The sequence below is a fragment of the Camelus dromedarius genome, chromosome 12 (assembly GCF_036321535.1).
Source record: "Camelus dromedarius isolate mCamDro1 chromosome 12, mCamDro1.pat, whole genome shotgun sequence".
Classification (NCBI taxonomy): Eukaryota; Metazoa; Chordata; class Mammalia; order Artiodactyla; family Camelidae; genus Camelus; species Camelus dromedarius.
In genome coordinates this window covers 45,084,893-45,099,788 of record NC_087447.1, presented here as the reverse complement: position 1 = coordinate 45,099,788, position 14,896 = coordinate 45,084,893, and the positions used below count along the sequence as shown (strand labels likewise).

The 14,896-nt window shown below is 42.2% G+C and overlaps 2 protein-coding genes across 10 annotated transcripts in view; both read left to right on the top strand.

Annotated features, from left to right (window-relative positions):
* Window positions 1-1,690: 1,690 nt before the first annotated feature.
* LOC116151278 (tripartite motif-containing protein 5) overlaps window positions 1,691-14,896 on the top strand; it is a 31,884-nt gene continuing 18,678 nt past the window's right edge. For 7 of the 8 annotated variants that reach the window (XR_010383409.1, XM_064492632.1, XM_064492634.1 and 4 more), the window contains exon 1: window positions 1,769-1,901. Coding sequence is in view for 1 of the 8 variants with exons in the window: in XM_064492630.1 (XP_064348700.1) it covers window positions 1,762-1,774 (13 nt within the window). In the remaining 7 variants the exon portion in view is untranslated. Of the gene's footprint in view, window positions 1,902-14,896 lie in introns of all 8 variants that reach the window. The other variant, XM_064492630.1, reaches the window with a different exon arrangement.
* LOC105097932 (tripartite motif-containing protein 5-like) lies at window positions 1,762-14,619 on the top strand. 2 transcript variants are annotated; one of them, XM_064492636.1, is made up of 8 exons: window positions 1,762-1,901; window positions 5,943-6,426; window positions 7,008-7,103; window positions 7,710-7,940; window positions 11,436-11,458; window positions 12,675-12,775; window positions 13,057-13,083; window positions 13,307-14,619. In XM_064492636.1, exons 2-8 carry the CDS (start codon window positions 6,004-6,006, stop codon window positions 13,891-13,893), a joined length of 1,488 nt encoding a protein of 495 aa, XP_064348706.1. In that variant the 5' UTR covers window positions 1,762-1,901; window positions 5,943-6,003; the 3' UTR covers window positions 13,894-14,619. The 2 variants fall into 2 exon arrangements, with proteins under 2 accessions (XP_064348706.1, XP_064348707.1); XM_064492637.1 differs by lacking the exons at window positions 12,675-12,775; window positions 13,057-13,083; window positions 13,307-14,619 and adding an exon at window positions 11,797-11,944.

Here is a 14,896-nt window from a genome sequence, read left to right as displayed (position 1 = left end):
TCAATGAACAATTTCCCAAAACATTTAATACAACAGTAACCACCATCAAAATGGTAGCCGTTATCATAAAGTTAGCACTTTCCTCATTCCACTTGCGAGTGACCAAAGTTAAACATAATCCACCAAGAGCAGGCCTAATCCTATGAACAGGACAAACACTTTCAGCAATATCAGTTTATTTCAAATCTCACGATTCGTCAACATAAGCATGATACTAACCATAGTCATATTATCCATCCTAATCAGAGCTTGAGATGGACTTAACCAAGCCCAGCTAGGAAAAATCATAACCTATTCATCAGTTGACAATACAGGATAAATGGCAGCTGTTATAATATGGCATTTAACCACAATAATTCTAAACATTGATTTCCAGTATAATAACACTCGCTCTCTTTATGTTATTCATGTGCAATTCCTCTACCATAATAATATCACTAGTGCACAAGTGAAATACACTGTTTGGTACACAGCTTTTGAAATTACATGGTTCAGCTGAGTCATTGGATTACTCTTAGTTCAGCTATGTCACTTAACAGAATTTTAGAAATTTTTCATTACTGTATTACTCAGGGTTCTTCAGAGAAATAGAATCCCTTTCTATTAGCTAGCTAGCTAGCTATCCACCCTCATCATATACATTGGAAGGTGCCCTATTATAAGGAGGAGGCTCATATAATCATAGAGGCTGAGAAGTTCCAGACCTGCCAACAGCAAGGTGCAGACCCAGTAACTCAGTCCAAGTCGGGAAGCTTCAGACCGGGAATATCTATGACATAAGTTTCCGTCTCAGGACGGGAGAAGACCCGCGGAAGCAGAAGCAGGCAGGCAGGAACAAAAAGAACAAATTCTTCCTTCTTGCACATTTGTGTTCTTTTCAGGCCTCAACAAATTGGATGATACCCATCCACGCCACGGAAAGCCAGCTGCGATACTGAGTCCACAGATCCCATTCTAATCTTGGCTGGAAAGAACACTTTCACAGACACACGCAGAAAGAATGTCTAAACTGGGCACCCAGTGACCAGTCTATTTGACATATAGTAATAACCGTCACACGAATTCCCTGGGTTCATTTTTCTCAAATTGATCATAGGCGTTACGTGTAAAATAGTGTCAGATGACATTGCCCAACAAATGATGCTTCCGAGGGTTTCATCTCTGGCTGCTTATTTAGGAAACTTGCCATTTTGGGCATAGTGAATCCACGTTCTGAAACAGCATCAGTGTTCTAGCGCTCTGTGATAGCCCCTGTGACTGGCTGCCGGAGAAATGTCAGATTTGGAGAAACTTTTTTCTCTAACGTGTCTTAACAGTGCACACTGGATGGATTCATTTACTTTAGCTGGAGGACACTGGACAGGAGAGCGCTTCCAGTAGGTGAACCCTCAGTGGGGCGTCTTCACTGTGATAAAGGAGAACTTCCTCTCTCCTCCTGACGGGTCATTTGTAAGCAAACTAGACAAGGTGGATGCCTGTGATATGACATGGCTTAGGCTAGCCGAGTTCTTCAAAGGATGGATTAATTTGAAGAGCCATGAGAACACAGGAGACAGGAATAAAAATACATTCCCTGGCCCAGCAGGCTGAGGCACAAAAGCCTTGTCATTTCCTGGGGGCCCTGTGGGGAGGCCTCCCACTGGTCTAGCTTCACTTCTCATTTCCTGCTTGTACTCCACCCACAAGACTGAAATTTCATCTTCCTGCTTCTTCTAAGGGGAATCTTCTTGGTGAATATCAGGCCCCTGGTTTGGTGAGTGAATGCAGGACACATGTGCCCAGGCCCTGTCTTCACCCTTCCCTAAGGAATCACAACTTCTCCATTGGAGAGTGAAGCTACTGGAGTGTTTTGTGAAGGGCTGGTTTCCAGAGACATAGAAGGAGAAACTGAAACTGTTTCGGTGAGTTTAAGTTTCATTTCACGGAAGCTGTTCTAAAGAGGGAGAAGGCTGGGCCTGCAGGCTTCCTGCTGAGAGTGAAGATGAGACTGGGGCAGGGGGAGTCTTAGAAGAAGTAGGGTTGGAAGAAGTAAAAGGCTTTGCTTGTTCCTTGGAGGGACTGTTTTTTCCTCCACGGTGAATCTACACACGCCTCGACCCCATTTTATAATTTTGAAAGCATCTTGCTGAGGACACAAGATTACTTGATTTTTCAGAGCTAGAATGTCCTTTCCCTCAACAAGGACAATTGCAGAGGGGTCTTTGAGTCCTAATTGTTTAATGCTTATCAGAGCAGCAGTGTAGTGTTTCTGCCTGACTCCGGAGAAATTCTCACGACCTCGGCCTGTCTGTGCTCAGGAGCCTGGTGCTGTCACAGCTGGCAGGCTCTGAGCCTCTCTGTGTCCTCTCCTCCAGACCCAGGGAACCACTGCACTTCCTTAGTCGCTAACCTGCTCACCCCTCTGCCTGAGCCATATCTGTCACCCGGAAACAGAGCTCAGCTGAGAGGTCTGGAGCAAGAGAGGCATGTAGGAGGAACGTCCAGAAGGGACGTCTGTTCTAACTTTTAATAAACCAAAGGAGTTACTTGACTGGGGTTGATGATATAAAAAGATGTCAGAAGAAACAGAATTATAACAACATCATGAGACTGAAAAGGGAAGGATGTGAGAGGAGCCTCTGTGTTTCCTCCCCCTCCTCCGTCCTATGGGCAGTACAGCTGCGCCCACCTAACTCGGCCAAATCTCTCTTCTCACCACGCCTTCCCCTGATCTGACCAAATCTTCCTTCATCAAGGTTCACTCTGGAGATGATCCCTCGGCTGTGTATTCCTAGACCCCTTCTCAGCATGAGTTGTTATAGACACTTGTCTTCTGAACTCGCACAGTGCACTTTCGTCAGGCCAATTATTACAGGACTTTAGAACTGATTTATTACTTTACTGTTTTAGGTTTCAGTTCACTAGTGTTGTCAGGAGTTTATATGAAACAAAATTAGATGACTGCCTAGGAGGTAACACATTGCACGACTTCCCTTTCTGATTCTATTTGGGAAAAGTAACGTTTTCCATTATACCATCCATGAGTTGTGGCTTTATCATGATTAGACAACCTGTTTTACTGCAGTGACCAGAGAAGAAAGTTCTTTCTATGAACTTACTTTGTGGACTTTTACATAATAATTGTCTTTTTATGTCCTTTAAGCTTGTCTTTAGGTGTTTCCGCTGGGATGTATTGAGTTTGCAATCTCATGAGCTCAGATGTCAGAAGACCGACTTGTAAGGTGCAGTCAGCTGACACCATGGCAGCCACATGACATGATGTTTCATCAGGCAGATGCCACTCTCTTTCCCACGTCCACCTCCCTGACTGCTGGGGAGCCCTTGGGTCACTGCTTAGGTAGTGGGGGGGCATCCTTCATGTGTGAGGACCTGTTCCTTCTATGTGTGTTGTGCTGCAGCTGCTTTGACAGTAGCTCCTTGGAGCCCTGCAGGGAAAATAAATTCTGCAACCCCATGGCAGACTCCAGACTCTGCTCTCCCTCCTCTGTAGGTTCTTGACTCATCTCAGCATTGGTTGGATCCTGAAAGGTATGAGAAATAGACAGAGGCCCCACCACAATATTTGGACAACAGCCTGAGTCATGAACTGATACAATGTCACCTCTCATCTTGTTACTCATTAGCTAGATCTTTGCCACCTTTGGCAAACTGCAGACGGCCTCTAGGCTATTTTCAGCGTCTGTACCTTCATCTGCATTGCATTTACAGTTCACCTGCAGCCTCCTTCTGTATCAAGTGTTCTTCATGCGTGAGGAACATGGCGTAAGTGTGGAGTTTCAGCAGGTGTACATTTATCTCTGGGCAGCTTTGTAGCTTCTCCCTCCCTTTTGCTGAGTAAAGGGAAACTTATTGTTTGTTTCATACTGGCGGTCTTTCTTTTCCCATCAAACGTTGACAACCATCAAGACACGTTTATTGCTTCACGGCCCCATTTGCCTAGAGTAGCTACAGAACTCCCGAGCCTGGACTACGAGCACCGGGCCATGCTGAGTCCAGGTTGAAGAAGGAGCATCACTCTGCTACCACTCTGCGATGCTCCCTCTGACTGACCACCAGGAGTGGCTTCCAGACTGGACCACCCATGCCACGCACACAGCCTCATAGGACATAAACTACCAGGTTCACTTAGCTTAGCTGGGAGTTTCAGGACAGGGGACACAGCACTGGATGGCTGGCTCAGGTGCGCTCTTGGAGGTGGCCCTTACAGTGGTCCAGGAGGTACATTATCCCCATTATCTCGGCTGTTTAAGGAACCAGACTAGGTGAATATGTGTGTGAAACTACCCCAGGGGACATAACCCTGTGGCTTATCTGCTTACCTTGTAAAGGTTATGAGCAGCAGCTTCCAAGGAACTAAAAGAGACATATCTGAACATACCAGTCACAGCCCCCTGTGAATACGGTACCTATGCTTACCCTTGGCATTTCAGCTCTGTATAAAGCCTTCCTAACCAAACGCACTTAATGTCAGGATAGTTTTCCTGTCAATAATGTGACCGTGAAAGCCTGCCAACCTCCACTTTTTTTGTAACCCAGGACGTTTCCCAGAAAAACCACCCGCAGACACACACACACAAACACACACACAAACACACACACACACACACACACACACACACACACACACATTAGGAGAAGAGTAAGCCAACATTGTCTGTAAAGCAACAAAGACCCCAGGCCTCATGTTAGTCCTTTGTTCCCACGTGTCTAAGCCAGTCCCCAATCCTGCACGTTCCCTCCTCCTGCTCTCACTCCCATCTGCTGCCTCCATTGTCTTCAGCACCCGGCCCCTCATCATCTCTCCCCGGAGCCCCTGTGCAGGCATCCCACCTGAGCCTCCCAGGTCCACGCTGGGTCCATGTGACAGCTCACAGCTCCAGGCACCTCTTCTCTGATGGGGAAACATGGGTCATTGTCCTTCCTCTTGGAAATGGGTCCCTAAATGTTATGTAATTTAGGAAGTGTCATATTTATGTCACTGTAGCTCTTGTGAGACCAAAGGCCAGCACTTTTCTGCTCACCAGCCACACGGACATTTGCAACCTTATGATAGATACTCTGTGTTCCAGGAATAGCTCATTTCCTCTCCCTAATGCATTTTTCCTCTCTCTCATGCCACGTTTCCTTCATCTGCTTGAGGTTTCAGTTCAACCCTTGTGTTTACAATTTGGAATTCTTGGACAATCCCTTATTGTCCCCCATTATTTGGTTTCTGAACAACATGCATCTCTAGTATTTTTCTCATCTGCTTTTTCACATCGACATATATGGATATGTGGCTGAATTTTAATTTGCCATTACCTTCCAAGTGAATTTCCAGTTCATAGTGACTAAAATCCTCTGTTTAGACTCATCTTTCTGATTATGGCTGTTAGGCCAGTTGCTAGCGTGTAAGTCACCATCAAGGAAAATTAGCTGAAGGATTTTGCCTAGTACTTTGTGGATTTTTCTCAGGGCTGACATTCATTTCATGTGTGTTTCTATGTTTTTAGGTATCTGACTTCTGTGATCCTATGAGTATACCTGTACCATCTCCATCCCATCCATCCTTATACATATATACACACACGAACACACACACACACACACACACACACACACACACACACACACACACACACAGGCTTAGTCTCCTGTCAATATCCTTGACAGAATTCCAGGCTTATACACGGATCTTGGTAGAAAAGTATGACATCATCCTTTTGTTAAGTATAATTAAATAATAAGAATTATGAACCGAGAGTAAAGTGTTTAAAATTATTATGAAATGTCCTTTTAACAGGTCAGCCAGCTGCTTCCTTTTTTCTGTTTCTTTTTTGTATGTTTGTTTGTTTGTTTTGGCCTTCAATAATTTGGTCTTTGCGCATCTTTGATTTCTACACAATTAATATCACTTTCTTTGTACCTTTCTCTGATGCCTTTTAATATTCCCAATCATGCAGGGATCTGTGAGTACGAGAAGCCTTAGAAATCAGGACGGGTGGAAACAGGGGAGTGGCTGGCATGGCGTCAGGAATCCTGGTGAACATACAGGAGGAGGTGACCTGCCCCATTTGCCTGGAGCTTCTGACAGAACCCTGCAGCCTTGACTGTGGCCACACGTTCTGCCAAGCCTGCATCACTGCGAACAACAAGGAGTCCAGGACTGGCCAAGAAGGGGAGAGCAGCTGCCCTGTGTGCCGAGTTAGTTACCAGCCTGAGAACCTGCGGCGTAACCAGCTTGTGTCCAACATAGTGGAGAGGCTCAGGGAGGTCAAGCTGAGCCCAGAGATGGAGCAGAAGGAAAATCTCTGTGCGCGCCACGGAGAGATACTCCTGCTCTTCTGTAAGGAGGATGGGAAGGTCATTTGCTGGCTTTGCGAGCGGTCCCAGGAGCACCGTGGTCACCGCACGTGCCTCTTGGAGGAGGTTGCCCAGGAGTACCAGGTAACAGACCAGAATGGAGGGAAGACAGGGCAGAAAACGGTACTTGAGGGGAAACCTCCACTTGGCAATGGGCTTTATTTACCTGGTCACCAAAGACCCAAAGCCTGTGGCCTCTTCTCTTCCAGTGTGTACCTTCTGATGTCAATGGACATGTCTGTGTATTCCACCCAATTACAAAATAATAACCCTGCACACAGCCTTTCAGGTAGAAGTAGAAACTTACGCACTTTGTGCTGGATGGTGGGGACCTGGTGCCAGAGAGAAGCTCTCATTATCACTCCGAATAAGAGGCTAACTAGGACACTGGGTGAGCTAAGGTGAAAGTCGTTCCCTTGCTATAGGATCCGGGTTCTTCTAGGACAAAGAGAATCAGTCCTCTGTCGGTGAGATGTTGGGTCTTCTATCTCTTGAGTCTTAAGAACACATTCACTACTTCATGGTTTTTCCCAAGTCATAGATTCTAATTGCTCATTTCTATGGATTCCATTGTCTGGAAACCCGACCATTTCTCCCCCGTTTATCCTCTGCAGTGATGCTGAGCAAGCCCAGAGCTTGACTCTGGTGTGCTTCTTTTCTCACAGGGGAAACTCCAGGCAATTCTGAAGAGGCTGAGGGAGGAGCAGCGGGAAGCTGAGAACTTTGAGATGGAAGTTAGAGAAGAGATCACTGCCTGGAAGGTAGGTGGAGACACTTCCTGAGGGAGTTAGACAGGTATCTGGGCAGGACCTTGATGTTAGTCTCAAGGAGATAGCTTCCTCTTTGTTCCCTGACAGTCAAGTCCTTTCATTGGTCCGTTTGTTCATCCTTCCCCTGATAGGGCTGAGGGCTGAGAAGCGCACGTACCCCCAGTGAACACCGCCACCCCAAGGGAGGTATTCGTGTGCAGGGGCTCTCTGCTGAGGATGACGCGTGAATTTCATGTTCCGTTCATGTCAAATGGCAATGGCGGATGGTTCTGTCCTCAGTATTCCACTTTTGGCAGTGGATTGTGGGAGGGATCGGGAGTAATTCAGGGAGGCACGAGCATCCTGGACACATGTGAAGCCTAGCACCCACAGGGATCCTATTTTGGCTCAGCGGGGCCTAAGGTAATGCAGACTTGGGGCCATTAATTTGGAATGTGATGGTGAAAAAGTGATGGACAATAACCAGCTTCCCCAGGAACTCTTTTCCTCCTTCTATCTCACCTCCCTGTGGGAACTTCCTGAGTATGTAGGTCTTTTTCTGGTTCCCAGTGTCAGCCTGAGAGTTCTAATTCCTCTCTCTCTCTTTCATTCCTGAAGCATCAAATGGAAAATGAGAGACAAAATGTCCAGGCAGAGTTTAAAGAACTGAGAGCTATCCTGAACGATGAGGAGCAGAAGGAACTTCAAAAGCTGAAGGATGATGTAGGAGGTATTCTGCGTAACCTGGCAGACTCTGAGAATGAGGTGGTCCAGCAGAGCCAGTTGGTGAGAGACCTCATCTCAGATCTGGAACAATGTTTGCAACGGTCAATGGTGGAGATGCTGCAGGTAAGCCTGGGGAAGTAGCCTCAGCATCTGAGAGCTGAGACAAATGAAGCCTAGGTTTCCATCTCTTCTGTATTGTTGTGTTCTTTCTGGTGTTGTCACCAAGGTTACTTTGGCCCTGCTGTGCCCCTTCCCTGCATCTCATCTGGAGGATATAAGAATATCTGAATGAATGAATTGAATTCAGGAATAACAAGAGGAATTTTTATTTTTTAATGTACCATGTTCAGTGCAAAAATGTGACTGTGGAGAGAAGATTCACTGTCTTCAGTGATTTGCTAGAGGCCCCTGTTATCTGTGATCCAGTGTTAAGCATTTGTCAGACAGCTCTTCATGACGCAGCTTAGTCACGAACAAATGCACTTCTGATTGCAAGATGTTTTTTCTTTCCCTTAGTGTGTTGATATTTTCTTTCTCTTTCTCTATTTCTGGAGATAATTTTTGAAGGACTGTTATTTATTCTTTAAATATTAATGGAATTCATTAGTGAAGCCATCTCACTCTGGCTTTTTCTTATAGGAAAGCTTTAAACTATTTTACCTGTATTAGGATTATTTCTATTTTTCACAGTCATTGAGTCAGTTTTTGTACGTCTTTGTAAGCAATTGTCTATTTTCAGTTTTCTTATTTGTAGGCATAAAGTTCATTATAATAATCCTTTATTATCCCGTTAATTTATATATTATTCACAGTAGTGTCCTCTCTTTTATTCCTGAGTTTGGTGATTTTCTGTTTCACTTCTTTCGTGGTCAGTTTATTTATGTTTTGTCAATTCATTGATTGTTTTCAAAAACAAACTTGTTTTATTTACTTTGTTTTAACGTTTTCTTATTCATTAATATCTGCTGTCAGATTTGTTTTCTTTATGTGTGTATATACTTTGTGTGTGTGTGTGTGTGTGTGTGTGTGTGTGTGTGTGTTTGTGTGTGTGTGTGTGTGTTTGTGTGTGTGTGCTGGTTTAATATGCAGTTCCTTAGTTTCCTGAGGTGGGAACTTAGATCGCTGATCTGAGACCATCTCTTGTGATACAGTGTTTAATGATATAAGTGCATGACCTTAGTTGTATTCCTCACATTTTGATTGTTTAGTTTTAATTTTCATTGAATTTCACCTTCTCAGATTTCCTTTGCAGTTTTCTGTTTTGTTTTGTTTTGCTTTCTTAAACCTTGGATATTTTAAAGTGTGTTGTTAATTAGAAAATACTTGGTGACTTATGAGTTTTACTTCTGCTGTGGATTTCAAATTTAATTCTGCTGTAATCAGAGAGCATATATATTTTTGTACTTTAAAACTTTTAGGTTCATTGATACTTGTTTATGGCTTAAGAACTTTATGTTCAGGAAAATTTTCTATATAGATTTGAAAAGATTGTGCATTCACAATTATTGGGTAAAATGGTCTATAGCTGTTAGTTTGGTCAGGATGGTTGATAGTATCGTCCATGTCGTCTATAAATTTGATGGTTTCCGTATAAGCTAGTCTCTCATTGTTAAGAGTGAGATTTTGAAATGTGTAACTATTGTTGAATCGTCTATTTCCCCTTTTAATTTTACTTTGTGTTCTTTGAAGCTCTGCTGTTAGGTGTATATACGCTTATAATCATTATAACTTTTTGATATACTGAACCTTTTACCATTATAAAATTTCTCTCTCACTCTCACATAATACTTATTGTCTTAAAGTCTATTTTGTCTGTTATTTATATAAGCACTTGACCTATCTCCTGATTATTGCTTGCATGATGTATATTTTTCTGTCTTTTTACTTTTGCCCTTTTTGTGTCTTTGAATCTAAAATAGGTCTCTTATAGATAGCAATAGTTGAACTTTGCTTTTTATCCAGCCCTACCATCTGTGCCTTTCACTTGTGGTATTAATGCATGACATTTAATGCAAGTATTGATATGGCTGTGTTTAACATGACCATTTTGTATTTGCATTCATTATGGCTACTCTAGTTTTCATTCTTCTCTTTCTCCTTAACTAGCTACTTCTGTGTTAAACGAATTTTTCAAGTATACAAATCTCAGTTGTCCTATTTTCTCACTGTATTTTTATAAGCTTTTTTCCTAGTGGTTGCTCGAGTGATTACAATATGTCTCCTACCCTATCATCGGCTACTTCCAACTACACTAAGCTATTTCTAGTAAAAATGGAAACTTCCTTCAGCACTATTTCATTTCCTTTTGAAAACAACGGAGGGATGTTTTTAAATGGGCTGCTCATCCTGTGTAGGCTCCTGCCTGCAGGCGTGCAGATTTTTTTGTTGTAACTGGGAGGAGAAGCTCTTTTTTCTTCTAGAGTTTATATGAGGAGATTCATGTTTCCTTTATGAGCTGAGAATAAAGCTAATATAAGTGGAATAAACAAAACTGGAGAAAGATAGAGACCTGATTCTGATGACAAAGTTTGAGGTTCATAATTAAAGTTTGAGTAAAGTTGTAGCTCTCCCCCAGAATCATTTATCATTTCTCTACTTATTCTATATTTATTTGAGTTTTGTCTTGTACAACAAAGGAGCCCTAATACAGAAAGAATTTTTTTCCTAAACCCAGCTATGGTCCTAATTTTTGGTGACATGAATGAAGTAAGTCTTCAGTAAAAGTGATTAAATATAGTGGTACATATATGTTCAGACAAACAAAACAATATCTGTCATGATTAAGAAGGTTAGATGGCTAAAAACTCTAAAGGATCTGGACTAAACTGACTCAGTAGAGACCAAAATGCAGATAAATTCTGCAGTTTTTAGGGCAGTGAGTGGATATTGAGAACATGATGAAAATGGGGTACAAGGGAGGAAACAATTTGGTCAGTGAATGATAACTAACATATTAGACATTCTACGTCACTGATTCCTGTGGCTGTTTCACGACTGAATATAATAATATGCATTTAAGAGACAAAATTGAATAAAAATAAAGAGTTGGAAATGAACTGCACATATGGGCATGCTGAATTAAAGACAGTGGAAGGGGTCATTAACAGTGCATAAATTGAGAAGAGAGAGACCTCAAAAATACCTGCATTAATACATTTGCTTACTTGTACCCTCAACAAAAGCCTTATAAATAGTTGGGGGAGATTAGGATTATGTATTCAACTTTGATACTCCAAAGCTTCGATAAATAACAGTCCATCATTTCACAGTTTTAGTGAATAAATGACAGCATTTAAATCATCTCATGAAGTATTCAAATCAACTCATGGGCCATCAAATTTACAGGCCTCTCATTTTTCCCATAAACATGTCTCATCTCCTGATATGGAAGTTTCATGCTCTTTTTTCGTAATGGCCAAAGCATTTTTCACCTTTTTGGGAACCTGACAACATCACATGAGTCTCTGGCATGACTGACCTCACTCTCATCTTTAGTTTCTGGCTCTCACATTGAGTCAATCTCTATTCCCATAATCAGGGGCTGGTCGGGACGTGAAGAAGCTTTGTAAGTAGGGGAACTGCTTGGTTCTTGACTCGTGTTTTCTCTTTTCTCACTAGGATGTGCATGGCATCATAAAAAGGTATGTGTGGGAGACCAGACGTGGTCCTTTTGGGCTGTGAAATAATAGAAAGCCATTGGAGTTATCTGGTGGCCAATTCGAGTAAAATAATGTTCAGGGAAGAAAAAATGGGATGCACATTTATCTTAAATTTCTGTTCACAAATCATAGCTAGATTATTCTATAAATACTGAGAGTGGACTAGATTCCATAGTAGACAGTTTTGGTCATGGGAATTTGCAGAGTTTGCGACTGTAGTAGTATTAGGGATAACACTTTCGAATGTCAGACACCTGTGACCTCAAATATTTAATTCACACTGTGTGTCATTATCTAACTCGGATTCTCATATTTAACAGGTGTTTGACTTGTCATGGGAAGGTCAGATCTTCTTTATCTGTCAAGCATCCAGAACTAGAGAAAACTCCTTTATATTTGAACTTCTGCCCTGGGTATAGAAGAGACCAGCTTCTTATATATATTTCCATTTAAATTTCCAAAAATAGACTTAAATCTCCAGGAATATTTTGGCCCTGATGCAAACAATTGATCCATCTTGGTCACATACTCTAGAAGCCAGAATGAAAAGGTAGCAACTTTGTGTCTGAATATGCACCCCTACTTGGCAGCATCAAACTCTTTACAAACACGTGAAATTCAGACCACTGTTGGTTTAGTGTTCATGATGTCTTATTTCCGAAGGGTTTTTACTTGTTCCCAGAGAACCTGAAATCTCAAGTTATTCTGAGGGTCTCCTGTTGGGGAGCAGCCTTTGAAATTTTGGGGACACTCTGGACAATATTCTCATACATGATACATCTCAAACTCCCAGGAGGCAGGTTCACAATCTCACTTTCTGACATCTTCCAGGGAACCCATATCCATGCAGTGACTTTTCCACAAATTAATGTTTTTAAGGTACCAAAGTTTTGTTCTGTTGAGTCCATTATTTCCTATGATTTCTAGGAGGGAGAGGGGGAAAGGTTAATGATTTCAGTTTGAAAGGGACGAACTGTGCTTCTGAGAGATCAAGACCTTCTCAGGTCACACAGAGGAATTGGGAAAGTGGACATGAGCACATTTGTTCTGGCTCCAAGATCAGGCATCCATTGCCTCCTTTCTCAGGGTCTCTAGGAACGACCCTACAAGTGCATCTATGGGGTGAAAATATAGAAAGTCACTGGTTTTCAAGGGATAAAATATCCGAGGTGTGGTGGTCAATTTTTATCATCCCTAGGAGTGAGACCCTGACTCTGAAGAAGCCAAAAACCTTTCCCAAGGGACAAAGGAGAGTGTTTCGAGCTCCTGAGCTGAGACAGATTTTGAGAGCATTTGATGGTGAGGAGTGCTTCCCAACGTGGGTGTCTGTGGGATTGTTGTGATGGCTGCAGAAAATGGGCAGCAGCTCCAATTTTCCAGGGGTGGATAGAGGCATTGGAGGCCAGATGCTATGTGCTGACGATATGGTGGTATTTAATGGGGAGTGACCAGCTGTCTGGTTCATTCTCTCTTTTGCCAGTTTTCTACTTCACAACAATCCTTCCCCTAAACTGGGAGAAAATATATTTCAGTCCTAATTCCTTTGATTACATTTAATATTATGATTTTTATCATTTCAGAGCTGAGAGACGTGCAACGCTACTGGGGTAAGGAGAAATCACACTGTCATCAAGCCACCCTCTTTTCATCAACTTTTAGAGTCTTTCATTTTCTAGTAGGTCTCCTGTTTTAAGACCCATGTCTCCCCTCCCAGCATACACAAACACAAACATATTTTCTTTCCCTTAAAGTTCTTCTAAAGATCCCTTCCACGACATCACAAATAAAACTATATCGTATCACTCACTCAGTGCTGTTATTTTTCAACAGTTCCTGTGACCCTGATTCCTCCAAAGCGTAAATCAAATGTTGTCATTTCTGCGGATGGAAGACGAATGAGTTATGTGCATACTTTTGGACAATCCAATGCATATCTGAATGGTGATTATCAAGACCCTGGTGTCCTAGGCTCCCCATTTATTACAAGAGGAAAACATTACTGGGAGGTAGATGTGTCACAGAAACGTGCCTGGATCCTTGGGGTATGTGATGAAAACCAACAGAGAAATTGTATGAGACTTTTATCCCAAGAACATGAAAATTATCAACCTGTTTGCTTGCAATATCAACCTAAATGTGGCTACTGTGTTATAGGGTTACAGAATTATCAATATTATGCTTTTGCCCAGTCTCCCTCCTCTGATCCCTTAAAGATACCCCTCTCCCTGAGTGTTCCTCCCAGGCTTATTGGGGTTTTCCTAGACTATGATGCTCGCACTGTCTCATTTTTCAATGTCACAAACAACGGGTCTCTCATCTATAAATTCTCTTCGTGTTCCTTCCCACAGAAACTGTATCCATATTTCAATCTTATGAAATGTGAGGCCCCCATGACTCTGTGCTCGATAGGCTCCTGAACCTTCTTACACTCACACCCACTTCTTTCTCCTGCCTCTTCTTGTGCGTGCATCTAACCTGCCTGAGCTCATCTGCACCATCCCTCCATTTATCTTTCTTCCATCTACTTTTTTTCCCATTTGAATATTTTTCATTCATCAGTTAGGCTATTCAGCTGGCCTTGTGTCATATTTTTTGGTTCAATATCATGTCTGGATTGAGAGAAAATCTTAATTCATCATTTTCCATACCCAAAGAAAAAGTGATTACTGCCGTACAAAGAAGGAGCAGTCCTGATGGAACACCTCTGCAAATTTTTACAGCCTCATTTCCTTTGGCACTGACCAAGAAGAGGAAGGGATGCTTCTTAAAAACTTCATATATTATCAAAGCCCTTGTGTTTACTTTTCATTTACTGAAGTGTGATCCTGAGTGGTGTCTCAGTTTACCTATATTGTCCCTTACTCCCCAAGGAATTAAGGAGAAAATATCATAAATAACATGTACTAAGATTGGAAATTTTGTGTCCAGAGTATGTGACTTCAAGCCCTGTCTCTCCGCATATGAGCAGTGAAACCTTGAAAAACATACTAGAACACTCTGTTTATTTTCTTAAAATGATCCTGGTATAAAAACTGCACCATATATAAGATCATTGTGAGTAGATAAATGTTATTTATTATAAAGCATTTAAGCTTCTCAACTTCACAATAAATATTAGATCTGTTAGTTACTGAGAAATATAACCCGTGTCAGTGTCTCATTAAACAGGTTTGTGCCTTCAGGGGCACAAGGGTTGTTTCTACTGTCGTCTCATTTTCCAGATTCTAGATGCCTCTGTGCTGCTGACAAGACTACTCCAACTCTCCCTGCCATGGAAAACTGTGTGTGTATGAGTGTGCATGTGCACACTCTTTGATTAGTAGTCATCCATGGAAACTGAAGGAAATCAACCTAAATTTTCCCTTTGACCTCTGTCTTCTTGTCACCCCATTGCTACAGTGATTGAGGTTCTGTCTCACT

What these genes read in the sequence shown, in the direction of transcription:
- LOC105097932 (XM_064492636.1), top strand. Translation starts at nt 6,004, where the DNA reads ATGGCGTCAGGAATCCTGGTGAACATACAGGAGGAGGTGACCTGCCCC. An exon ending in AGGTTGCCCAGGAGTACCAG is followed by an intron (nt 6,427 to 7,007) that starts GTAACAGACCAG and finishes CTTTTCTCACAG; the next exon opens with GGGAAACTCCAGGCAATTCT. An exon ending in CAATGGTGGAGATGCTGCAG is followed by an intron (nt 7,941 to 11,435) that starts GTAAGCCTGGGG and finishes TTTTCTCACTAG; the next exon opens with GATGTGCATGGCATCATAAA.